Raw genomic sequence first — 27,026 nt, 5'->3', positions numbered from 1 at the left:
ATCTTGTTTAAAAGAGATGTTGTGTACCTTTTCTATCAGTCATGGTGGCAGTTATTCGTCAAATGATTGTGACAAGAGTTATAGCCCGGCATGTATTGTGAATAACCGAGGTATCAGCAGTTCATTCTTAGTGAATTCCCCCTTATTTCTTTCCAGACTGGCTGATGTTGCATTGATATCCAGACTGTACCTTTGGCTGATGAAGACAAATATTCATTGTGTGTAAGGGACTTGGGGATGAAATGCTCATATCTTTGCTGTGCCACCAGGGTCCACTTTAGCTTAAATAAGCCTGAATCACAGATGCTGGCCTCTTTGCTGTGGGAAACCCCATCTCAAAGGAGCTCATCAATATGTTGGAAGCTGTCGAAATAACTGCATTGTCCTTGTGGGCGCTTATAGACAATGGACTTGAGGGCAATGTTAGGCTAGCACTTTAACTCCTACTGAGCTGACTTTCCAGTCCCAGGTCATGGGTTTTGTGTTTTTATGTGCCCTAATGTCCATTGGTGCTGTTTGAGTTCCACCTATATTATTAGAACCACAGGATGTTTAGCCTGTTTCTTCCTGCTGGTAGATTTTGGTACTGCATCATCTGGCTGCTCAAGCCATCTCATGCATTGACGGCCATTTAAAAATATCAGTGCATTTCAATCTGAAATATTTTTTTATAGTAAATAATTTACCAGAATTAGTTTTTTGGTACTTATTTTGTTCTCTGTCTGCTGCCTTTCCCATCACAGATCAGGATTTTCAGTAAGGGCTTGGGGTTGTGAGTTATTTTGGTGCTATCAGATCATGACCATTTGAATGCCTGGGCCCAGGGCCCGCAAGGGGGCCTCAGCAAAATTAAAAGTATTTAAATTATTAAATTATTATTAGTATATTCAAATAATCTAATTCTAATCACATCAGCACATGAAATCCCTCCCTTTTATTGAAGAAAATAATTATTGACGGGCAATCTTAAAATGGAATCAGAAAAAGAAACATTAATATATCAATACACCCAGTTTCTGTTCATAAAAAGGTATTTAAAGAATCAGCTTTGTCATGATAATGGCAGAAGCCATTATTATAACATAAATGCAAATTACAAATTTGATAATGATAAATTATCTACAATGACATAATACAATATTTGAGATTTAAATGCACTTATACTTTTGAATGGCTTTTGATGGAGTGGTGAAGGAATTTATGACAAGGTGTGACAGTGCCTTTTTGCAAGTAAACGTAAAAAAGTTTGGCTCCTCAACCAACTAGAGTGAAAGGTCAAATGGTGGAATGGGCTGGGAGAGTTACAAGTATCTTGGACTTTTCATTGATAAAAAGTTGTGTTTCAATACTTATGTTGAAGCAGTATGCAAGAAAGGCCAGCAGCGGTTACACTGTCTTCGGAGGCTCTCTACTTTTAATATCAGTAGGACTCTTATGACTCAATCTTAAATTGAATCTGTACTTTGCTTTTCTATATGCTGTTGGTATTGTAATGTAAATAGGTAATCATCGAAACTTATCGAGTGTCCATGTCAACCAAGGTAGTACGATTCTTGGCATAAAGCAGACCGGGTTATCAAATAGCTTTTAATGGTTTGTCTTACAGAAAGCTAGAGCTATTCTTGCAGATTTTACTCATTCACTGTTCCATGTTCCAATGCTTCCTTTTGGTATATGTTTTAGTATGCCTAAACTTAAAAGCAATCAGTATAGGCATTCTTTTGTTCCAACTGTTGTAAGGCTTTTAAACTTGTAAGATGTCAGAAAGTTGTGTGCTGTTTGTTTTGTTTGTGTGTTTTGTATGATATGGTTACAAATTTTTGATGCACCAAAAATCGCCCTTTGGCCTTATAAAATACTTTGACGTACCGAAAATAACTTATCAGTATTCATCTTATCAATCTCTCAGAGACCCAAAGCATAGAGGAGTGTGGACAGCAGCTGAAAAGAATCCTCGACTCCCCCAGTGTGCCTCAGGCTAACCACCAGCTCCTGGTTCATCTGACCCGACACCTAAGCAAAGTGGCCGAAAGTCGGGGAGCAGCTCAGGCAAGCCCCAGGCTTCTGGCTCTGGCCTACAGCGAGGCCATCTTCAAAAACAACCACTTCAGGTACTGTCCAGAACTTGTAGTCAACTGAAATCTACAAGTCTTTAATAAGTAACACTATCGTTTGAACGTTGTGAGTCGGAAATATGTTTTAAATGTTTTTGAATGAAGTCTGTAATTCCAAGACAGTATTTATTTGATTAAAATACAGTAAACAGTAATATTTTGAAATATTATTACAATTTAAAATTGTTTTCTATTTTAATTTATAAAAAAATTCAATATATTCTTATGATGGCAAAGCTGAATTTTCAGTTGCCGTTGCTCCAATCTTCCATATCACGATCCTTCAGAAATCAGTCTAATATGCTGAAGTGGTCCTCAAGAAATATTTATTATTATCATCAATGTTAAAAACCGTTGTGCTGCTTCTTTTTTTCGACATGCATTTCATTTGGGATTCCATGATGAATAGAATGCTCAAAAATATTTTTGTAAAATGTATTTTTGTCATTTTTTGTAATGGATTTAGTTGAATAAAAAAATATTTTGAATGGTAGTATATATCCAGAATAAGGGGCTTTATTTGTATGAGTGTAAGGTAACTTATTTATAACAAATTATGTAACAAGATAAATTACTGACTTGCACTGAGATAAGTCATTACTTTTCTGGACCAGCTGCATTACAAGAGAAAAATTTTTGTGGCCGGAAAAGAATGTATTATCATGTTTAATTTTGTGGTTGCTCTTGTGGAAAAAAGCAGTCCTATAAAAATGATCAAAGGTGTACATGCTCACATTTACACTTGCATGTCCATACATGTTCTTTGTTTCAGCAGAAAGCCCAGTTGAACATATGTCAAAGCCTATCTTTATTCCCCTAGTTTAATTAAAGTGGAGCAGAAAGAGATGAGGGAGCTGTTATTTCTGATCTGTCCCTCAGCCCACTGTAAGACAGCCCTTAATGGCTGCAGCTCCAGTAATCTCCTGAGAGGAACAGCACATTACATACAACAGATGGGAATGCTTATTAAAATGTGTTGCACTGTTACAATACCTTGTACTTGCCATTTTAAGAGTACCAGGAGTGAATGTTGATAACTCATTAGGGGTTCAAGCGCGTAGCGCTGAAACCCTATTGTTGTTGTTAATTTTCCCATGATGCAGCATTCTCCATCTAAAACTGATCGGGCAGACCGAACCGTAAATCGTAGAGACTTGAAACTTTGTCTTCAGAGCATACATTTTTCATGTGACCTCATGTGTCAGCTGGTAATATTATTAAAGGTTAAAGGACAAGTTCGGTATTTTACACTTAAAGCCCTGTTTACAGATCGTATCTGATGAAATAGAACGGTTAAGATTAAAATTTGGACACATGCTGCTGTCCCGAGAATTTTAGGTTTATTTCGCTTCCCCCCCCCCACCCCCACAATGGTTGTCTATATGCACTGGAAGATTCCGACCTAAAAACACATTAAACTTTCGTTTACAAAGACGTGAAACTCATCGAGTGGTCAGGGGTGTTCACTGATATGTTCCCTCAAAAATCGCTGAAAAAGATGCATTCCAACAGGTTTTATCGTAGTTTTTGTCCAACTCCATTGACTTAATAGGACGTGCTGTGAGACCGCAGCACCTTTACGGTATTACTCCGCCGCTTCTTCTTCTGCTTCTTCTGTGTATTCAATGAAATGCCCGTGGTTTGCTTGCAATTGGCAAAGGTGCATTATCGCCACCAACTGGGCTGGAGTGTCTATTATTCAAGCTCTCAACGGAAGAATCACGGGTGTGACGCGTTTGGCAAAATAGGTCCACAAAAGCGAAATAAACCTAAAATTCTCGGGACAGGAGCATGTGTCCAAATTTTAATCTTAATCTATTTCATCAGATACGATCTGTAAACAGGGCTTTAAGTGTAAAATACCGAACTTGTCCTTTAAAAAGAACATCTCAAATTAAATATAATGTGTTTTTTTATAATATATATATTTTATAATATTATATTATAATATTTTAATGATATATAGGTAAAAATATAATAAATATGTAATATAGTTATCATATTTAGCAAAATACTGAGCAGATTTTTTAAGTCCACCTAACGTGCTATGGCTTTCTAAATGCGCTACATGCGTGACATTGTTCTCCAGCTGTTTTATGGACCTCTTTCCGCGGTTGAAAAACACTGATCGATCGATTTTATTACATTTCTGTCAGGACCACTACCGTCAAATACGATTGAAAATTAGTATGCAGTTTGGATTGGCGGTATGGTTCCGTTCTGGGCGAGAACTCCCTGCGCAGGGAGAGCAGCAATAACCCCCCCTTGGGGTAAACAGAACAGAACCAACATGAAAGTTTGCAAATATATTTAATTCAAATTCTAATTCATATTTCGAGAATTTATTCTGATTCAAGGGGAATCAGAATGCCAAATCCTGACTGGGCGAGAGGAGGAGCTGGGGATGGAGGAGGGTAATTAGCTCCTGAGAAACGCGGTAGCTGCTGATAATACTGAAGGAGCTTATATATGTATACGGTGATAGGCGTCGTATTCCTATAGGTAGATGTGGATCAGCTGAGGGTCAGCTGATGCGAGCTTGACTAATGTGACCTGCCAGAACTAACGCTACGCTTGATTTCGGTAAGTTGAACTGTATCTTTCAAATTACCTATTGATCATTCGTGTTTATTTGCCATTAACTAATAGTAAAGAGTAACAGATGAGCAGTTCACGTGCACACTTTAAAACAAGAGTAATATCATTGGTCTTAAACAACTTCCTTGAGGCACACCACAATGCAACTCTTTCACATCTGAATAACTTTCATTATAAAATACACATTGTCCCATTAGACAGTTAACTTTTAACCAATGTACAGTTTGAGAAGTACATTTTCAGTTTATCCAGCAATAATTTATGATCCAGTACATCAAAAGCTGTGCTAAAATCTAACAGTACTGCTCCTACTAAAATTAGAGAGCAAAGTATTCTCCTTAAAGAATAATTTAATTTGCTCACAAACTATAATTTTCAATACTTTGCTAAGAACTGGTAGCAAACTTATTGGTCGACTATTATGACCATTAAAACCCAGTGCTGCATTTTTCTGTAGATGAATAACCTTTGCATCTTTCCAAGCTAAAGTAAAAAAATCCCTTTTTCAATACTGATATTAAAGATGTGGCAAGCTGGTTCTGCCAGACAACATTTCTTCTCTTAATTTATCAACTGTTTATGAAAAAATCATTAAAATAATTTCCAATTTCATATGGTTTAAAAATAGTTAAAAATGAATCACCTGTATCAATAAAAGAAGGAATTTGACTTGATTTCCTATCCATTATTTCATTGACTGTACTCCACTTTTTTTTTACAACCATATTATTTACATTCACTTATTTTAATTTTGTAATACATTCTTTTCTTTTTCCTATTAATTTTAGTTACTTGATTTCTTAATTTGCAATAGACGTCCCAATCCTCCTTGTTCCCAGTTCTGTTTGCTGTACCCTTTGCCACATCTCTCTCAAACATAATGTTTTTCAACTCATTAACAATCCATGGTGCCCTAACATTCTTCACTGTACATTTTTCCATAGGTGCATGTTTGTCCACCAAAGGGTAAAATAATCTGACAATGAAATCAAATGCTGACAATGCATTATCAGGATGAACTTCCTTATAAACATCAATCTAACATACATTATTTACGTCTGTACAAAATTATTCTTGACTGAATCTCTTATATGATCTTTTATAAATTACTTTTGGTTTCCTAAGTTTTCTTAGTGTTTACATGCTTGCTAAATAAAACATAATATATTTTTACACATGTACTTAAACGCCTTAAAGCGCTTGAACCCCGATAAATGCTGCTTGCAGCTTTAATTATTTATGTAACCTGACTGTTATTATGTACCAAACCTCTGTATCAGACTATAATACATGATGATATTTTTGACAATGGAACAGATTTTTGCATATTTCCTTATGCCACAGGTTAAATTAAGCATTATTGTGATCCCTGTCATTCTTGACTGTGGAAAATAGGTTTCAGAGGCACCCCATTGAGACCCCTACAAGTTACTGTAGTGGAACCATGGTCAAGCGAATGTAAATGGTGGATGTACTGTACTAATGCTGCTAAATTAATTATATAAATAATCAGATTATGATTGTTTGATGCAATTATACAGTTTGTTCAAAATAAAAATTACAGTTTGTTTTTCACTAATTCCAAAAATTTATTTGATAAATGTGATTGCATCACTAATTAAGAATAATCAATAATTCTTCCAAAAAGAATGTCAATAGTAATACTGTAATTATTATAACAACAATAATAATTATACCAGTAGTGATTATTGTCATAATCATGGATCCTTAGGTAAAATTATATTGTATTTAATTATGGTATACTTTTATTTAGCAAGGACACACTCATTTGATCAAAAGTGACAGTTTTATAATGTTACAAAAGATTTCTATTTCAAATAAATGATGTTCCGTTGAACTATATATTTATTGATGAATCCTGAGGAAAAGGATTTCCACAAAACTATTTAGCAGCACAACTGTTTTTAAATGTTTTAATTTTTCTTGAGTACCAAATCAGCATATTAGAATGATTTCTGAAGGATCATGTGACTGAAGACTGGAGTGATGATGCTGAAAATTCAGCTTCACCATCACAGAAATAAATTACATTTTAAATTAATAAAAATAGAAAACTTATTTTAAATTGTAATAATACTTCATAATGTTGTAACTAGTATGTTGTTTTTAATGTATTTATGTTCAGATAAATTCAGCCTTGGTGAGCATGAAAAACTTTTTTCTTAACTTTTGAATGGAAGTGCATGCAGTGGTACCGAATAAATACCACATTCATCAACTATAGTATTTTCTTGTATGGAAATTGTGGTATCAGTATGGTACACAGGGTTTCCGCGGAGTCATAAAAAGTCATAAAACGTCTTAAATTTAATAATCTGAATTTTAGGCCATAAAAAGTCATAAAAACGTCCGGATTTTCCATACAAGGTCATAAATTTCATTTAGCCACGTCTTAAATTGATATGCTCGTTCATTCGTTGGTTCTACCATTGCTTTTCCCCCCTGAAAATGCGCTGGCGGCATAATGTTAAATGCACAGGTTAAATGCGCCAAAAGCGGAACGCTCATTTGAAACGCGCGCCACACGAACCATTTACCCGCTCGGCTCCAAGTCCAAACGGCAGCGCAGCGCGAGCTCAATAGAACTGATGCGTTTACTCTGATCGTCTCGGTCACAAGATCCAGTGAGAAGTGCTTGAATTCAGCGAAGAACACACTGTCTCAGTGATTTAAACCAGTTTAAAGGCAGATTAAACAGCGCTGACCAACAGGAGAAACTCTGCACAACGATACAGTCTGAAGGCTTTTCCGTCTACAATCTCCCATCATTTATCATGGATTTACTGTAACGTTAGCCTAGTAATATTAACTGCACCATGTGGGATATACATATTGAATTTTATTATATTATTAGTGCTGATAATGTATTAAAGGACTAATGGAATATTTACAGTATTTAATAATGTATTTAGGCTACTGTTTTTCATACATTTCCTGAAGATATGTGCCATCAAAGTTAGGCAACACAAACCTGTTTCAAGACTTGGCCCCTATTAGCACATGCAGAAACTAAGTAATTATTTTCCCAATAAAGATATTTATTTTGTTAAGGACAAATGACAAATGTTTGAATGTCCTACCTCAGATTTGTGAAATGTTCACCTGTTTTAGCAAGTGTTTGTCATTATATTTTCTGACAATAAAGAGTAAAGTTAGTTTAAAACCACAATTAAAGCTCTGGTTTCTACAACTTTCACTTAGAAGTAACAGTCTGCCTTTAAACTTGAAAGAAATAAAGATTTGACATTTATCGTGATAATTATCGATATTGACTAATATAAAACAATTATCGTGATAATTGTTTTTGGCCATATTGCCCAGCCCTAACTGAAATCTCCCGGTCTATCACAATGGGAAAGTGTACATTTAACGAGCCATGGCTCAAAGATGGTGTGTTTAGTAGTTGGCTCAAGCCTGTTGCAAATAATCAGTATCAAGCATATTGCACACTGGGTAAGAAGGCGTTGGAGCTGTCTTTAGGCATTTAAATAATACATCTTGTTACTTTCAATGAAAGTCAATTAAAAAAAAAAACTTTTGAAAGGAATTTTAATGATTTTTCGTAATTCGTGTAGGTCATAAATTTCAATCATAATGGTCATAAAAAGGTCTTAAAAAGTCTTAAATTTGACTGACCAAACCCTGCAGAAACCCTGGGTACATGTCCAAATAATATGGTAATCCCATGATACTTTTCGGCTAGTATAACTAGCCAGTATAACTCCGTTAAATAGCTGGTGACATCACACCCTCTATAAAGTGTCCTCCTGAATGAAGGACTTTAGTGCACATAATAAAGAGTAGTGTGCAAGTGAGTAACTCAGTCAGCACATTGTAGTCCATTAAGTTGCCTTGCTCTTATTCGATTGTGAGCTGCTTTCTTGTCCCTCTGCCAAGAGACTCCAGTGGGACTTTCCTTGCTGTTAGCGGCCTGTCAATTGTCTTATGGCTCTTGGGCAGTTCAGGCAAAGGGAGAGGGGGGATGTGGAAGTGGAGGAGGGAGAGAGAATGCTATGCCTCAAACAATCATTTTTGGTTAGTCATCAGCTTCACTCACTACCTGATGTCATTGAGGCATCACAAGACCTGGATTGCATCTGAATACATAAGCAAATGAACTTTCTCCTCTAAAAATCCAATCGAGTTCCGACCGTAAATAAACAGTCACCAGTTCGCCAAGTAGATTAGCTGCTGCAACTCATGACATGACCTATGTGTGTGAGCGATTATGATTGACTTGGTTGTGGATGTAAGTTTCACTTATTTTTGATCTGAACTTTCCATGTTTCATCACTAATAGTTGTATATCAGAGCATTTGTTTAGGTCTCTAACGACACTTTTAATCCTAGCATGACAATATTTTCACACTGCGCTTAACCCCGGGTTATCGTCTTCCTAAACACCACTTTTTACCCAGGGTTATGAAGTGCTTTTGCAGTGTTAACCCCGCATTGCTGTGCCAAACTTGTACAGTGTGAAATGATGCGGTGTTAGAATGTTAAACCTAGACGTTTAGCAACAAACAACCAATTGCAGGCTCATATTTGCGTGCTTTGTACAGTCACGGAAACACTGCACATTGTATATAAACAGTAAATTCAGCATTTGAGAGGCAAAATGTCAAATGCTGAAAGGAAACGTGACAATTTGAGTGAAGAAGAGACCATTTCACTCTTAACTTTTGAGACTGAAGTATCCATTCAGTGAACTCGAAAGTACAGTCGGCAATATAAGGATGCTGCAGTGTTAGAGTTTTTATGTAAACAGGTCACATGCTGCGTTCATCCAATCAATGACACGACCCCGCAAATATGCAAATAAGAAAATTAACCCAGTGTTTAGGAATGTACAATGTGAAATGTCAGCTTATGAATACCCAGAGATAAATTTTTAACCCCTGGGTATATTATGAGCAGTGTGAAACATGAAGCAAGAAAACCCAGGAATCAGTTTACCCGGGGTTTAGAATGACCCAGGGTTAACTATTTCAAGTGTGAAAAGCCCTAATATATACTTACTCTTAAAATCTCTCTCTCTCTCTCTCTCTCTCTCTCTCTCTCTCTCTCTCTCTCTCTCTCTCTCTCTCTCTCTCTCTCTCTCTCTCTCTCTCTCTCTCTCTCTCTCTCTCTCTCTCTCTCTCTCTCTCTCTCGCGCTCTCTCTCTCTCGCTCCAGTGCGGATGTAAACCCAGAACACCATGTGAAGATTCTTGAGGCACTTATCATGGTTGGAGGCCTAGTGGAGATACAAGCTGCTCCAGGTAGGCCATCAGAGGTTCTCATTTTCTTTATCTTCTGTAGGTCTGCCTTCTCGGATTACCTTTTATTTGTAAACCTTGAATTTTAATAACTCACCTTTGGAATTGTGTGTTGAAAGCTTATTGGATCACCACATGCTTCCTTTTTATGAGAATCCAGCGAGGTTTTATATTTATACATTGATAGATTGGTTTGTTAACTTTCAAGAATTATTAAAATGTAGATTTTGTCCAAACAGAGTCATGCTTTTATGTCTTTGAGGATGGACAGATCTGGAAGTAGATGTGAAGTAGTGTCGTCTGTGAATGTCCTATAAATTGTGTGTGTGAGAAAGTGAGGTTGAGAAAAGTGATTAGTTGATGTGGGCTCTGTAAATGTTCATGATACTTGCATCCATAGATTGCTGCTTCTTTACTCTACTCAGGCCTGACTAAACTTTGTTGTTATGGATCTTCTGGCTCAACATGCCCTTTATGTTCCTTATGTACTGTAAGGGTGGTTTCACAGTGAAACTGTAGGCTGCAGGATCACCAAATTACTAAAGAAACGTTATCAGTATGATGGTTTAAAACTGTACATTTCTTGCCTATTACCAACCACTGCGACTTATACCAATGACGGAAATAGGCACAGTTAGAATAGCAAAATATGTGGGAGAGCATTGCTATGGTGTGACTATATTGTATTGCAATAGGTAGCACTTCAAAGTTAATACCAAATCAAAAGCAAACAATTTGTAATTGAAAGGGTTTAATGTTATTATCTAGTGGTTACAGTTGAAATAGTTACAACATAGATGTATGAGATGATAAAATCATATGCCATTAATTGTACCCAGCATATATGTAAAATGTTACGAGAGAGCGAGAGAGAGAGTTGGGAGGCTGAGCTCAGGTAGATAGGAAGAGCAAATCCCCTAAGAAGAAGAGACAAAGAAAAGAGAGAAAGCTCAGAGAAAAGAGGAGGCAGAGCAACAGTTGCAGTCTTCTTATATCCCTTCCTTGAACATGTGACTGAAACCCAAATGTGAGACATTCAAAGTAAACAATCAGCAGATTACATCTTCCCCTGCCATAAAGCTGTGACGATAAACAGACCCCTGATGTACACATCTTGCGTACGGGCCCTGATCATTTATCAGCATTTCTTGTGCCTTTAGGAATTGCATATGGCCCTTTTGGTAAGGAAAAGGGGGTTGGAACAGGATAGCAAGTGTCTTTGTTCATTTTCAACCTTACAGTACAATCCAAACATTGAGTTTCAGTCATTTAACTTCCTGCAATAGGATTTAATAAATATAGGCCTATTGGAAGTCTGGAGATAGTCTGGAGTAGACTGTCCTGGGAGATTAACATCAGCCTTTTATAATAAAGGAATACAATAAATATGTATTAAACCAGTTGGATGTTTTTTGGTTTCCATTTTGATGCAATTAAGAATTGAAGTTGGTCAGAAGCTAAATTCATTTTAAGAGGTAACTTTGCTCAACAAAATCTCTGACACAGAGACTCAGTTTGGGATGAGGTAACAGACTATAACTTAGAGCTAATAAATGCACCACCCATGGACACATACACATATTTATGGGTCTGGTGTGACCTTCTCTTGCTGTTGTGGAGTCATAACTTTAGACCTAAGGCAAGACGAGGGTAATGATATGAGTGGCAAGCTAAAGCTCAGTTTTACTTAGAATTAATAATCATGGTCAGACTTTCTCTCTCTCTCTGGTAGGCAATGATTTTGAAAGACATGTCTTATGTTCAGAAAGGCTGTATTTATTTACATATTTTATTTATTTACAAACATAATAAAAACAGTAACATAATGAAATATTATCGTTACACTTTATTTCGAGTCTTCTTTAGACATTCTACTAACTATAAGTAACTTTTCAACTATATGTCAACTAACTCTCATTATTAGTAGGCTGTAGACTGTCAGTAGACTGTTAGGTTATGGTTTGGTGTTAGGGTTTGTGATAGGAGAATAAGTTGACTTGTAGTTGCCAAGTTTCTCATAGTCAGTTGAATGTCTGTTGGGGGAGCATCAAAATAAAGTTTTAGCAGATATTAAGCAGACATTCTACTAATCCTCTAATGACAGTTAGTTGACATGTAGCTGCAAAGTCTAAAGTGGACTATCAAAATAAAGTGTTACCAATATTATTACTAGGGATGTGCCTGAAGCCGAATATGTTGGAAAGGAAATTACGCATTTTATGGAGCCCCTAAAGGGACATAGCGATGAAAAAAAAAAATAGATGGGCGAAAAAAAAAAAAATCAATGCTTTTGCTTTCTCTCGCAATTATATAGTTATTACATTGTTATGTTGGTCATTATATTGTATGTAATTTGCAGGCATCAGGGAACTGCTATCAATATGCAGGTTATTGAAATCGCTTTTTACTTTCACTTTCCAATTCGTGATCACGCGTACTCCTTGTATAGGGGACGGCGGTACTGACTACAGATTTTACAAGATAAGATATTTGTCAGTGACGCTCAGGTTCTGTTGTACACCAAATCCTCCACCATCGTCATCTCTCCTTAATATCTTCAGGTAATAAGTGAAATCATGATGTACTGTAATGTAACCGACTACCACAGCAAGCCTAACCATGTCCCTTTACGGGCTCTGTAGAATTTTACGCGCCTTTCCGAATAATAATTATTACAATTTTAAATAACCATTTTCTATTATAATATATTTTAAAAAATTTATTTTGTCCTATAATGGTAAAGCTGAATTATCAGCAGCTGTTACTTTACATTTACATTTACATTTACATTTAGTCATTTAGCAGACGCCTTTATCCAAAGCGACTTACAAATTAGGACTAAATTCAGCGAGTCATCATAAAGAGGCAAAAGCAACAACAACGCAGGAAGTGCTCAAAATACGAAGTTCAGGTATTATTCAGAGTAGCATAAGCCTGATAAGTGATGTTTTAAGGTTAAGTGCTCACGGAAGAGATTGGTTTTCAGCTGTTTTTTGAATGTTGTCAGGGATTCTGCATTCCGGATGAGGGTGGGGAGAGCGTTCCACCAGCATGGAACTGTGAATGAGAATGTTCTGGAAAGTGATTTTGTGGCTTTCTGTGATGGAACCACGAGACGTCGCTCGTTGACCGATCGTAGGTGTCTGGTAGGGATGTAGACTCGTAGGAGTGAGTGAAAGTAGGAGGGAGCTGAGCCTGTGATAGTTCTGTAAGCAAGCGTCAGTGCCTTGAACTTGATGCGAGCAGCTAGAGGTAGCCAGTGCAGAGAGATGAACAGAGGAGTGACGTGGGCCCTCTTGGGCTCGTTGAAGACAAGACGAGCTGCAGCATTCTGGATCATCTGTAGGGGTTTGGTTGCACATGCTGGGAGTCCAGCCAGAAGGGCATTGCAGTAGTCAAGCCTAGAGATGACCAGGGCCTGGACGATAAGTTGTGTTGCATGCTCAGTTAGGAAAGGCCTGATCTTCCTGATGTTGTGCAGTGCAAACCTGCATGATCGAGCTGTCTTTGAAATGTGATCTGTGAAGGTCAGCTGGTCATCAAACGTTACTCCAAGATTTCTGACCGATCTTGATGGGGTGATTAATGATGACTCTAGCTGGATGGTGAAGTCGTGCTGTAGAGATGGATTGGCAGGGAGGACGAGAAGCTCAGTCTTTGCCAGGTTGAGCTGCAGGTGATGTTCCTTCATCCATGTGGAGATGTCCGCCAGACAGCTTGAGACCCGTGCAGCTACTGTGGGATCATCTGGTTGAAAGGAGAGGAAGAGCTGTGTGTCATCAGCATAGCAGTGGTAGGAAAAACCGTGTGCCTGTATGATGTGTCCCAGTGATGTGGTGTAGATGGAGAAGAGGAGGGGACCAAGAACTGAACCCTGGGGAACCCCTGTGGTCAGCTGATGGATACCTCACCTCTCCATGCGACCTTGAAGGACCTACCTGTGAGATAGGACTCAAACCAGTGGAGTGAAGTTCCTGTGATGCCCAGTGATGAGAGGGTGGACAGAAGGATCTGATGATTCACCGTGTCGAAGGCAGCAGACAGATCCAGGAGAATGAGGACTGAAGATTTGGAAGCAGCTTTTGCGATCCGTAGGGCTTCTGTGACTGACAGTAATGCAGTCTCAGTTGAATGTCCTTTCTTGAAGCCAGATTGGTTGACATCCAGCTGGTTGTTTAGAGACAAGAAGGATGTTAGTTGGTTGAAGACAGCTCTTTCAAGTGTCTTCGCAATGAATGGTAGGAAAGAGATAGGTCTGTAATTCTCTACAAATGATGTGTTTAGCGTTGGTTTTTTGAGCAGTGGAGTAACCCGAGCCTGCTTGAATGCTGTAGGGAAGGTTCCAGTGTGGAGGGATGAGTTGATGATGTGTGTGAGTGATGGTAGAAGTGTGGGAGAGATGGCTTGTAGAAGGTGTGAGGGGATGGGGTCAAGCGGGCAGGTGGTAGGGTGACTGGAGAGGAGAAGTGTAGATACTTCTTCCTCGGTTAGCGAAGAAAAGGAGGACAGAGGGGTATTGGCTGTGGAAGGGGTCGGTCTGGGTTCCTGTGTGTGTGGAGCTGAGAACTGACTGCTGATAGCTGTTGTTTTGTTGGTGAAGAAGGTCGCAAAATCGTCAGCAGTTAAGGAGGAGGCGGGAGGTGGTGGAGGTGGACAGAGGAGAGAGTTGAATGTCTTGAAGAGTAATCGTGTGTTGGAGGAGCTGTTGATCTTGTTGTGGAAGTATGAGGATTTTGCAGCATGAACATCAACAGAAAAGGAGGAGAGGAGAGATTGATACATACTCAGGTCAGATGCGTCTTTTGATTTGTGCCATTTCCTCTCCGCTGCCCTGAGTTCGGTCCGGTGTTCCCGAAGAACCTCAGATAACCAGGGGTTAGAGGGAGTAGCGCGTGCTGGCCTGGAGGAGAGAGGGCAGATAATGTCTAGAGAAGAGATTAGAGTGGAGCATAAGGTGTCCGTTGCGGTATTCACATCCAGAGATGAGAATTGTGAGGGTGGGGGAAGGGAGGATGACACGGCAGAGGAAAGATGGGAGGGCGAAAGTGAGCGCAGGTTTCGTCTGAAAGTGACTGGTGGTGGGGGTGGTGGTGCAGGGGTAGAGAGTTGTAGACTGAAAGTAATGAGGAAATGATCTGAAACGTGGAGAGGTGTCACCAGGATGTTTTCTGTGGTGCAGTTGCGTGTGTAAACCAGGTCCAGTTGGTTGCCTGATTTGTGAGTAGATGTGGTGATGAGGTGACTTTAGTCACATGATCCTTCAGAAATCATTCTAATATGCTGAATAGGTGCTGTTGAGAACAGTTGTTCTGTTTAATATTTTTGTGGAAACCATGATATTTTTTATTCTGATGAATGGAGAGTTTAAAAGAACAGCATTTATTTGAAATTGATTATTATAAATGTCTTTACTGACACTTTTGATCAATATAATGGGTCTTTAAATAAAAGTGGCCTATTACTTTCTTTTCTTGCACCTTTTGAATGGTAGTATAATAGGTTAAACATTTTTATTCCACTTGCATATTTTACATGCACAGTACTGCTAGCCCTCGAGCATCCTTTTAGATTTGTGTGGATAAATAAACTCAGAATCTGCAGAGACTGCAAGCTTAGACTCTCCTTCCTAATGGTTTCATCATCTCTTTCACTAAAGGCTACATTAACAGGGGTCAGAAGGCACAGATGGCACAGTAGTGAACCTCTTCACAGCTCAAAGTGAGATTTTATACAAAATGCAAAAGAGCAACCAGAGCAAAAAAAAAAAAAAAATGGGTTAGAACACATCTATTCACATCATAACCCATCAACTTATGTATGACTTGCTTTTTGGAGGAAGGCAGTAATGTACTTGGAGTGCTTTAGCAAACAACTGACCCCTCCTGTGCCTCCAGCTCTCCAGTTTGGCCTTAATGTGTTCCAGCTTGGTAAAGTTTGTTGGCAAAACATTGCGTTTAAAGAGCAATCTTTTGGGGGCCACGTCAGGCTCACTCTCTCTTGGATGACTGCACTTGTCAAATGCTGATGGATTCACTGTGGCTGTTAGCATGGGCTCTGGAGTGAAAGTGAGAGAGGAAAAGAAACGGAAAGTAGGCAAATACAAGAAAGCTGAGAGAAGAGTGTGACAAATACAGTTTAGGAAAGGTCACAACCACACTTATGGAGTTTTTCTGTCATTGTCGGGGACTTCAGTTCTTTTTCTTTATGGAGAAACAACAGAAGAAATGCACATTTTAGAGTATTTTGAACGTGTGAGTCTTGCTCCGTTCTAGCATTTTATAATGCACACTACTGTTCATGCTCACAGAAGCTGCATTTATTTGACTGAACATAGAGTAAGAACAGGAATATTGTGAAATGTTATTGCAGTTTAAAAGATGGCAGACAAGCCGAAATATTTAGGTATGAAATAAACTATGGATGAGGTTATTCACTTTAAAAGTTTGTAGTGTTTTATTTGTAATTTATTGAGGCAAAGTTGTACATAATTTAAATTTTATTGGTTATAGACCATGGCATAATAATTATCAGCCAGAAATGTAATATTGTTGCATCCCTAAAATAAATGTGCATTTCTATTAATACTGAACAATGTATTAATGAAATTTATATCAGTGTGATTAGAAATTGAGGTAACACTTTAAGGTTAGTTAACGAATACATTAACTAAGATTTACTAACATGAGTCATGTATTTCTCACAATATTTATTAATCTTTGTTAACATTAGTTAATAAAATACAACTGTTCAGTGTTACTTCATGTCAGCTCAGGTCCATTAAAATTATTTTAACAAATGGAACTTTTTATTTGAACTATGTATTAGTAAATGTTGAAATTGAGATTAATTTCTAAGATTAATAAATGCTTTGAAAGTATGTTTCATTGTTAGTTCATGTTAACTGATGAATTAACGAATGTTAGCAAATATAACCTTATTGTAAAGGGTTCCCATTGAGGATTATTATAACTTAGAGTTGTGTATGCCATGTATGTTTATGATGGGGAATCACACTGTTAGCTGATCAATATGCCAAAGTTAAACACTTGTAGTGAAGCAGCACACTGGGTTTTGTAAACAGATCGACAGAGTTGCTGTTCGGCATGCTGTCCCCCCCCCCCCCCCCCCCCCCGGTTGAGTACTTTCATTTTTTCTCATTTAGTAATGTGCTGAGTTGGCACATTTAAATAAATAAATAAAATAATTTGTTTTGGCCGAGGGAGTACTCATTGATGATGTTGTGTTGAAAAGTCAGATCTATATCTGTCACTCTTTCTCTCTATATATATGTTTCTCTGTCCCTCCTATAGCTTTCGTTTCCCATCACTCAAAGCTGTTCTCGGTCATGCCCTCAAGCACTGACTTTAACCTCCATATATACACAAGCGCACATGCACACGTTCTCTCCTGAGGTCATGTTGCAGCCTCATGGAATTCCCCACTGGCTGACCCGGTGTCCCAGATGACCCTGTGAAAATGACCAGTGCTTTCTTCCGCAGCCTCTCAGCTGCACACAATCACATGCTTCAATGTACCATGTAATAATCTTTGAGCTGCTCACTCTGTGGCCTTTGTTCCACAGCCCTTTTTTTCCTTGCTCTGTCTTCATCCATCTAGGGTCATTTGCAAGCACAAGCTCAAATTTGGCATTCTGCTTGGTCATACAGGCCTCAAGCCTGGTCATTATGGGCAGTCGTAGAGCTGAAGTCTTAAGAGTGGGCAGTTAACATAAGAATAGATGAGGTCAGGTATGATGAATAATTGAACTATTCATGATATTTTATATATAATGGATTACTTTTTTTACTGTATATTTAATGTGGTATTAGCGTCAAGCAGTCCTCATACGCCGTGGAATAATTCAACTGAGCTTTGATGCTTAAGGAGCAGATGCCCTCTCTTTCCCCCTTTCTCTCTCTCATTCCCAGGCTTTCTCTCTCTCTCTGATTACACCATTTCTTCATTAAAGAGATAGCAATCTCATTAAGGTTGCCTCAGTTGCACTCTAAAACACATTAATCTTCCTTAAAGGATCCCCTGCCTTCTCTTAGCACAGGGCAAATCAAGCACTGATTAATATGACGTGGTCGATCTTAAGCTGTTTAGCTAGTTTTCCTACTGTTGATAAGGTGGTCCGGACAAAAAAATTGCCACAGCTGATGTGTGACGTTGTACTAGATTCTTTGCACATTTGCATTGTAAAAACAGGAAAGGTTCATAATATTAATTGTGGACATGGCGCATATTCACTTTTTACTTATTTGTTTTCTTTTCAAGGATCTAATAATGAACTTTAACTGGATAAGAATGTCATGCTCAGGTATTTTTTATATATATAATTTTGTATTTGTTTATATACGTTTTTTTAAATACCTGTTCTGTAGCATTTTGAGAAGAATTTTGACAGGGGTGTTAAAAATATTATAATGTTAAAAAATATAAATAATGTATACAATATAAATTAGAATGTATTTATTTATCTATTAATGTATAAATATATAAATACATAAATATTATAATATTTTTGGTCCCACTTTATATTAAGTAGCTTTAAGTACTATGTACTTACATCAAAAAATAAGTACATTGTACTTATTGTGTTCATGTTGTATTGTAATACACTTTTGCTGCTATTGAGGTGTGATACGGGTAAGGTTAGGGACAGGTGTGGTGGTATGGGTAGGTTTAAGGGTGGGTTAAGGTGTAAGGGAAGGGTCAACAGTGTAATTACAAATGTAATTACATGAATTAATTACAGCTGTAATAACATGCAGGTATTTTCAAAATATAAGTTAAAAAAAATAAAAATAAAAAAAAGTTACATTTAAGACCTAAATCAGGAAAGTCTACTGGGACTGTTGAGTATTAATTATGTGATAAACCAAGCCTTACAATTTTTCTAAGTTAAAAAATTGCTTTATTTATTAATTGTTTTTCCCTGAATATCCCCAAATGAAGATTGTATCAGATAGCTAACATCTAAATTGGTCCCTAAAGTTTAGCAAAGTAAACCCCCATAGACACACGCACAATCACACATTGTGAATCATTTCCTCTGGCGATATGCCACCTAATCTTACTCAAATATTTGAAACGAAATGGCCAGTGTGGAAAGAACAGGCAAGACGCCAGAAGACTCATTACTGTCTGCCCAATATTTTACACACATTAGGAATGATGGAATAACCTCTACACATAGATAAAAATCCTGACACTGTCATGTTCTACACTAACTAACCATCCAACACTGACAAAAGAGACTCTGATTTGTCGTGTTAACATTTTTAAAGTGCTATACTGCAAAAATTCGAAGAGAAATATATATCTAGTGCATCTGCATGAATGCTTCATTTGAACGGGTAAAATGCACAATACTGCTAGTTCAAAATAGCCAAAATGTTCCTTTAAATGTTTATTTTACAATCATTTTATTGGATGAGAACACTTTTTGGCACTGCGAATACCCAGGATGCAGTTATTCACCATCACTTCATGAGAACCCTAGAACGTGCTTCCTGGTACAACACTGCCAAGGGCACAGATACTTTACTGTTGATGTTTGTCTTGTTATCGGTAGCTGTGCATTAGCAGTTCTTATTTCCCCCTAGGTTGGTTTCATGTGTTTTTCTCTACCTCAAGGCTGTTTTTTTTTTTTAAATGAGCAGATGATTTTAATAACAATAACTTTGCTTTCATGCAAAACAAATCCTTTTTACGGTGGCCTGATAGTCCTTTCTGTTGGCAGTAATTCTCCTTATGTATCTTGTGTATCTCGCTTACACACACATGAACTTTTCTCTGCCAGCTTAGCTGCTCTCATATGATATGTGGTTTTGAAACAGTGACTCAAAAACCATCAATGCATTATGCGTGTCAGGTATACACATAACCAGTGAGGCTGCTGTTTAAAGGTCTTAGCTAAGATTTCTAAAAGCTTTGGTCTGATTGTGTAAATGGTGACTGACCCCAGGTCAGAATATGTGTTAGGGCAAGCTCAGGGTTTGTCTCTTTTAGAAATGCAAAGCTCATTACCATGCAGACTGCTTAGCATGGACTGTACGTACTTAATTTGTGTATGTTTACGTAGAAATTTTGTGTGCGCACTTAATGAACTAAGAATTGCATCGCTTCCGCAGTCGTCAGCTTACTACTTACTTCATTGCCTCTCATCCAATTATGTGTTTGCTCAGCCATGACATCATATGCTGTACGCATGTGGGTTTATTTGATCCGATTTACATATAGACAAAAGAAACAATTTCCTAACATTCTGATTGCAAACAACTGCGCATACAGACTTATAAAAGGTCCAGTGGACAGTAGTGCATGAAAAGAGTAAGCGTGTGTTTGTGCATTTGTGAATGTGAGTAAGTGCATGTCACAGAAGAATTTATACCACCATAAAAAGCATATAAATCCTAACACACAGCTATTCGACCTTGACTCTTTCTCTCCCCTCCTCTCCCCCCTCCTCTTTTTTATTTTCTCTGTGTCTTGCTCTGTCTCTTCAGGGGCAGAGTTGGAGAGACAATCCGGACCAATTAATATAACAAATTACTCGCACGCATGCATAAATGTCATATGCAGATACACTGGCACTTTGCCAACAAAGGGAATTGGCTGAAAAGAAATTAGAAAAAAAAACTGCCTAGTTTCAACTTGGCAAAGAGAAATCCCTGTGCCTGAGGAAATTAAGTATGTGCCAGGAAAGAGCAAAGTATCAATGAATGTGATTTTGGGGATGCAAAGGACATAGTGATTGTCGTCCCCAATCGGATGTCTTTTGTGTTGAGACTTTGATTTTACAAATAGTTTTTATGTACACGTGTACTGTAATGGACATACTAGACACTTTTTGTATAATGTAGTCTGAGAAAGTCACTATATCTTACAATTTTTGATCATTTACATGGTTTTAATGTCTTGCAAGCTAGCTTAAACATTTGACATTTTTGTGCCAACTTTTTTAACTTGTCAGCTAGGTAAATTGATCTGACTGACCAACACACATTAGGTTTTGTCAAGTCCTGGTAGTATCAGTAAGAATTGGTCGATAATTACACAACAATCAGTAATGTTTTGCCATTAAATGCCATCATTTTCCATCATTCCTCCATTTCTGTATAGTTTTATTAACTATGTGTAATTTATTATTATAATTTATTATATATTATAATATATTTGTATTGGGATAAGTAAAAAAAAAATGGCTTGGCAATATAAAATCGGCAAAAAAAAAAACTCAAAAAAAATTTCTAAGCTAATACCATGGTACTTTATTGTAATTGTATCCATGCATGTGCTTATTAGATTTAATAAAAAAATACAAAAAATACTCCTAGCCTTTCGGTCAGTCATAAATGAGGCTATGTGTTCCATTGCAAATTTTCAAACCATCTGCGGCTTTCAGGGTGTTTCCAGTCAGTTTCATCAGCATGTGTCAACTCTAATGTATATATTTGTTGCATCTGTTTGTTTTGCCTCGCTTCCAGTTTTAGCACTGCCTTTTGAAGTACAAGGCCTTGTATAACTCTTTTCCACTGGGAATGTGGATGATCGAGCAAATGGGAGAAAGAGAGAGAGAGAGAGAGACTAAGAGAAGTGCAAGCGTGTCAAGCTCAATTTGAGTACAGATTCGGTTTGAATTTCCCATACTCACTGGGGAAGAACATAAAATACTTACTTTTCTATGTTTCATCAAGTTAACTTTACATTACATTATATTTTAATAACTGTTAGGAAAACTTTACATTGCTTTAAAAACAAGCTAAACAAAAGTTAGATTTTAGCATAATTTAGTTAGCAATAATAACCCTGGCCTGTAGTACATAGAATAACACTGAAGCCTAAAATATAAATGACAGGAAGTTGCCTTAAAACCCATGAGCCTTAGGTTTGACATCATCATGTGAGCGTGTCAGAAACTGGCATGTGAAGAGATGAAGGGTGAGATGGGAGCAAGCTGTCAAAAGATGTTTGCCATGACATACATGTGTTATGTGAGAGGCAGAGGGGCAAGAGAGTGAAGAGATGAAAGACAAACTAGCAAGATATGAGTAGCACGAGAACTTCAGATCAGCGTCGCATAAATGAGCAGCGGAGACTTTGTCCGCTGTGACTGAGGCCCTAATGCGGCGTGATTTATGAGGCTCAGCCTCGGGCTGGGGTTTTATGGCTTTTATGTGGTTGAGCAGTGTGTGCAGCACAGTTTATCAGGTCATCTGCACTGTCGCCGATACCATCTCACTCTAGCCCGCAGAGAATAATGGCGTGACATTATGGGCCTTTAGCAATCCCTTAGAGCAGGGGGTCAAGGTTAGCCCGTATGAAGATGTGAAATGAGCCCTGATATTGTCCTGAGCTGAGATGTGTAGAAACAGCTCTAATTTCTGTTCACATTTCAATAAAACAGCTTCCTCACCTTTTCTCTCACGGGGGGGAAAGGTTTATAGGCAGCCGAGGGATCGTAATGGTCAGGGTGGCAAGATGGAAGCAGGCACACAATGACATCTCAGCCTCACACACGCATACACAGACAGAGCCCCTGAGACCTCGCTCACACAACCTCATAAACACCCCTACACACATGCATACATCCTCAAGTGTGGTCTGTATATATTCCCCTGACCCCTTGTGAAGGAGCATGGGTAATGAAATTTGCTCTCAAAGGAGTAGTAATACTGGTTTTATGCTGTTTGAGTATTTGATATTGATGACGTTTTTCTTCATATTTTAGTTTTACCTTAGGGAAATAAGTTGTTGTTAGCCTGTAATATTAAATGTCGACCAGTCAAAAAAGTTAAAACACCAAAAAGAACCATTTGCACTTCCATTCAGACATGATTCCATGGTTGTAGTAGTAAAACAACTCACCTTTCATATGCTCAAATGTAAAAAATTACTATTATTTAAGATAAATGTCTTCTTCTCCTTTTCTTTTCTTACTTTATTTTGATTATTATTATTATAATTTTAAGTTAAAAAAGGAAAAATGTGTATATTGGTATAAACTAGAGCAAAAATCAAACCTGGCGTGTAGTAAAACTAGTCTGGTATACATTCAGGGAAATTTATATGCACATCTCATCCTGGTTATGGAGCGAGGGCATGAGGTCATATCTGGCAGACTGGCATACAGCCCTTAGCTTAGACCAGCTGTCTCTCTCATACCTGCTGTCCTCAGACACACACACACACACACACACACACACACACACCAATAACATGGATATGACCAAATGGCCATGACTCTGTTCAGAGGTTTTCACCTCAGATGACAATCCTACTGGGTTGAAATCAGTTGAAAGTTGGGTTGAAAGTAAAATGTCTGAAAATGTTGCTTAAGATGCAAATTTTGTGCGGTATGTTGTTTTATTACATTTCTTAAAGTGTTTGAGCTATATATATATATATATATATATATATATATATTTATTTTATTTTTATTTTTTTAAAATAGCGGCACCTTGGTTTCCTATTTCGCTAAATAATTCAAAGACATGCAAAAGAAAACATGCATTTAAAGTGTGGTTTACTGTAGTACAGTTAATATGTAACACAGTAGTGCTTTTATATTCAAACACGCAGCTTCCTCACCTGTGAAATTATTGAAAGCATTGCATCCTTTCTGCTGATGTGATTATGTAAGAACTGTAAGATAACTCTTGACAGAGCCTCTTCTCATCTGATGTGGACTAAGCACAAAGGCCTGGGAGGCAGTGTGCTGATTTAGCATCACAGAAGCAGTCGAGCTCAAAATAAAAACCTCTCCCCGTGGGGTCTGACATCGCCAACAGCTTCTGCCATGAATGTGCAACACGATACTCTTTATTGAATGGCTTATTGGTGATGTAACAGAGACACTTTATCCCCAGCGGGCTTCACTTCATGAGGAGCCTAGAAGAATATCCTGTCCATTATTTCTGTTGTACAGTACGTAGCACACCCAGCCATGTATCAATTAGTCCTAGAGTTTAGAATGTCTTGCTCTGTTTATTGTGTAAGCCTGTTGAGGACAGGGTGGATTTAGGCCAGTTTATTGGCCTAAATAAACTGGGCTAAATAGTTTATTGATTATTGTTTGTTTATTTAATCAGGGACAATACACATTAATAATACAAGGAACATTTTTTTTTTTTTTTTTACCAGATTTAGCCGGATTGGCTAATTTTCATCCTTGTCCCCTTAAATTTACACAATATCAAAATTTCATTAGCCATTAACTGTACCAGCAAAATTTCATCACTATATTATGTTTATTTACAAAAGCAATAAATGTGCTATTGAATACACTTATGTATTTAAAAGTAAACAATATAAAGTTAAATCTTAATATAAATTAGTTTATATTTAAACAAAGTTTATTTGATCAATGGAATAGCCTTCAAATATGAAATGTTTTTTTTTTTTTTCTCATAAGCCGTAACAAAAAACAAAGATACAATTATTTGTTTCTCTTTTTTCTGGTCATTTGATCATTTGCCTTTATAGAGATAAAACACAAATATGAATTCAAAAGAGGCTGCCTGTTGCCTGTGTATATATGAAATAATATGTAATGCAATGCATAATATAATTTACCCGTGCGTGCGTGCGTGCGTGCGTGCGTGCGTGCGTGCGTGCGTGTGTGTGTGTGTGTGTGTGTGTGTGTGTATGCGCGTACGTGTGTGTTTGTGTGTATATAGTACGGGAACTTACTGTTAAACTATAAACAGGATTTTACTGTCACATTTTTAGTCTTTTACAGTTAAATTGCTATTTATTTTTTTACAGTGTACTGAGTAAAATTATGATTATCTCAGTATTTCAACATTCACATGCACATGAATATAGATTTGGAGGTTGCGTTAAATGGTTGTTCTTTGGACATCGGTTGCAACATTGTAATGCAAATCCAAATGCAGTTAGTGTTGGAAAAGGCTACAGATCTAGGAGCTCAAGGCTCTCTTATTGAATTAGCAAGGCAGCGCTGGAGCTCCACGGTGCATGGTCTTAGGCCTGCTCTAGAGTCTTAATCTGACTGGCTGTTATAGGGGAATTCTGCATGGTTGGCTAAAGGGATTCTCCCTGTGCTAATGAGTTTGGATTTCATTTCTAAGAAATTGAAAGAGGCTTCTTCTGAATCCAATCAGGGCAGTTTTTCGTGTTGACTGTTGATAGTTATTAGAAGAAGGTGCAGGACCTTATATCATGATGAATTATGGGTTCATAATTAAAATGCCGGGACATAGTCTAATGATTATTATGTCTTTAGGCAGGGCTCCAGACTAACATATTAGAGTGGCTGTACTGTTGCCACCAGTTGCCAACAAGTACAGATGTTGCACCAGCACCTGATACAGAAGGTACAGAAGTACCGGTGGAGGTGGGGGGATGCTTTTAAAAATGACAAATTAAAGGACAGAAACCAATCATTATTGTGATATTATTATTGTACTGCACAAATTTGGGCAATTAACAATAATATCACATATTTTGTCATAATTATGACAAATCATAATTTATGTGTTCCAGGCTTCTAATCCTTAGAATCGTTTATCATTGTTCTTGCATAGGTATTATTATTATTTTTTATTAACTTTTTTTTATTTTATTTTTTTATTGTATATCATTGTATTCTTTTCTTTTCTTTTTTTTAATTTCTTTTCTTTTCTTTTTTATTTCTACACTCTTCATTTAGCTTATACACCGTGTAGAGGAAAAACATTTTCCCCGTCATGTAAATCAACAATTTAAAACCAAGCAGCACAGTCGGTAGCCGGTAATCCTTATATTTACTTGCTTTTCAGTAAATCAGTTATGACTACTGACTGAGCATATCATCATTCCAATTAATATTCAGATAAAGTTTATAATCTGTTAGTAAACAGCTGCATAAGTTGTTGATTGACTCCAGCCTTGCTTGACTGTCTCTTCATAAATCATGTTTCTTTAAATGGTACCAATTACCTTTGAAACCGCTTTGCTTTAGAGACCTGCTGGCTGAAGACAATTGCTCAATTCAATTAAAGATGCCTCAGTCTTCAGCCTCTGATCCAGACCTGACAGACCAAGAGCAGATGTCAAGTCAAGATGCCAGGACAACCTTGAATGTCCCTAGATCCAAAGCAAAATATACATAATCATTTTGGTTGGCTCATAGGCATTTAGGTTGTGCCTCATTTGCACTACTGCTTGTTTTAAGATTAGCTGATGTCATTTCACATTTTAACATCGAACACAAATGAAAGAATATCATTAAAGGAATATTTGGAGCTGCATTGCTCGGGTGATTGCATTTTATTACACTGATTTTCCTGTCTCCCGCCCAAAACTCTGTAAAAGTAATGAAAAAATGCAATCTGACTCCTGTTGCTATCAATGTGAGCCACCTGGTGATCAAACATCAATACAAATTGTCAATATTTTCCGCTGGTAAAATGTATGACCTTTTATAACCAGTGCTATAGTGCAAAATTTGTGATTGTCAGACAAAGTGAACTCAGATAAGATCTCCCACAGTATTTCACTTTTCTCATGTCCATGCTTTCCATCTATTTGTCTGTAAGTCACTCATGTTAAAGTGATACTTTTACACAAAAATTTAAATTATTTTATTCGTGTTATCACCCACAAATCATTCCAAAGCCCTATGATTCTCCTTCTTATACAGTGCCCTCCACAATTATTGAACCCCCTGGTAAATATGATCAAAATTGGCTGTAAAAAATAAATCTGCATCGATTATCCTTGTGATCTTTCATTCAAAAAATGTGCAAAATTCTAACCTTTCATTGAAGTAAAAGAATTGAAAGTGGGGGGAAAATCACATTATGAAATAAATGTTTTTCTCCAAAACACGTTGGCCACAATTATTGAAACCCTTTTATTAAATACTTTTTGCAATCTCCTTTTGCCAAGATAACAGCTCTGAGTCTTCTCCTATAATGCCTGATGAGTTTGGAGAATAACTGACAAGAGATCAGAGATCATTCCTCCACACAGAATCTCTCCAGATCCTTCAGATTCCCAGATCCATGTTGGTGCTTCTCCTCTTC

The 27,026-nt window shown here is 37.4% G+C and overlaps 2 protein-coding genes across 3 annotated transcripts in view; one reads left to right on the top strand and one right to left on the bottom strand.

Annotated features, from left to right (window-relative positions):
- Positions 1–27,026, top strand: part of pik3r3b (phosphoinositide-3-kinase, regulatory subunit 3b (gamma)) — a 185,808-nt gene that overhangs the window by 91,735 nt on the left and 67,047 nt on the right. For both annotated transcript variants that reach the window (XM_082189861.1, XM_082189862.1), the window contains exons 6-7: positions 1,910–2,111; positions 9,908–9,993. In XM_082189861.1, coding sequence (XP_082045987.1) covers positions 1,910–2,111; positions 9,908–9,993 — 288 coding nt within the window. The remainder of the gene's footprint in view (positions 1–1,909; positions 2,112–9,907; positions 9,994–27,026) is intronic.
- Positions 12,762–15,078, bottom strand: LOC309513818 (uncharacterized protein). The gene is made up of 2 exons (XM_082189868.1): positions 13,902–15,078; positions 12,762–13,737 (listed from the first exon to the last, which is right to left on the bottom strand). The coding sequence occupies exons 1-2, from the start codon at positions 14,770–14,772 to the stop codon at positions 12,905–12,907; spliced, it is 1,704 nt and encodes a 567-aa protein (XP_082045994.1). The 5' UTR covers positions 14,773–15,078; the 3' UTR covers positions 12,762–12,904.

The sequence above is a fragment of the Leuciscus leuciscus genome (genome assembly GCF_965113295.1).
Source record: "Leuciscus leuciscus genome assembly, chromosome: 14".
Classification (NCBI taxonomy): domain Eukaryota; kingdom Metazoa; phylum Chordata; class Actinopteri; order Cypriniformes; family Leuciscidae; genus Leuciscus; species Leuciscus leuciscus.
This window is presented reverse-complemented; position numbering and strand designations above follow the sequence as displayed.

What these genes read in the sequence shown, in the direction of transcription:
- LOC309513818 (XM_082189868.1), bottom strand. Translation starts at nt 14,772, where the DNA reads ATGTATCAATCTCTCCTCTCCTCCTTTTCTGTTGATGTTCATGCTGCA. An exon ending in CTTCAAGGTCGCATGGAGAG is followed by an intron (nt 13,738 to 13,901) that starts GTGAGGTATCCA and finishes CCTTTCAACCAG; the next exon opens with ATGATCCCACAGTAGCTGCA.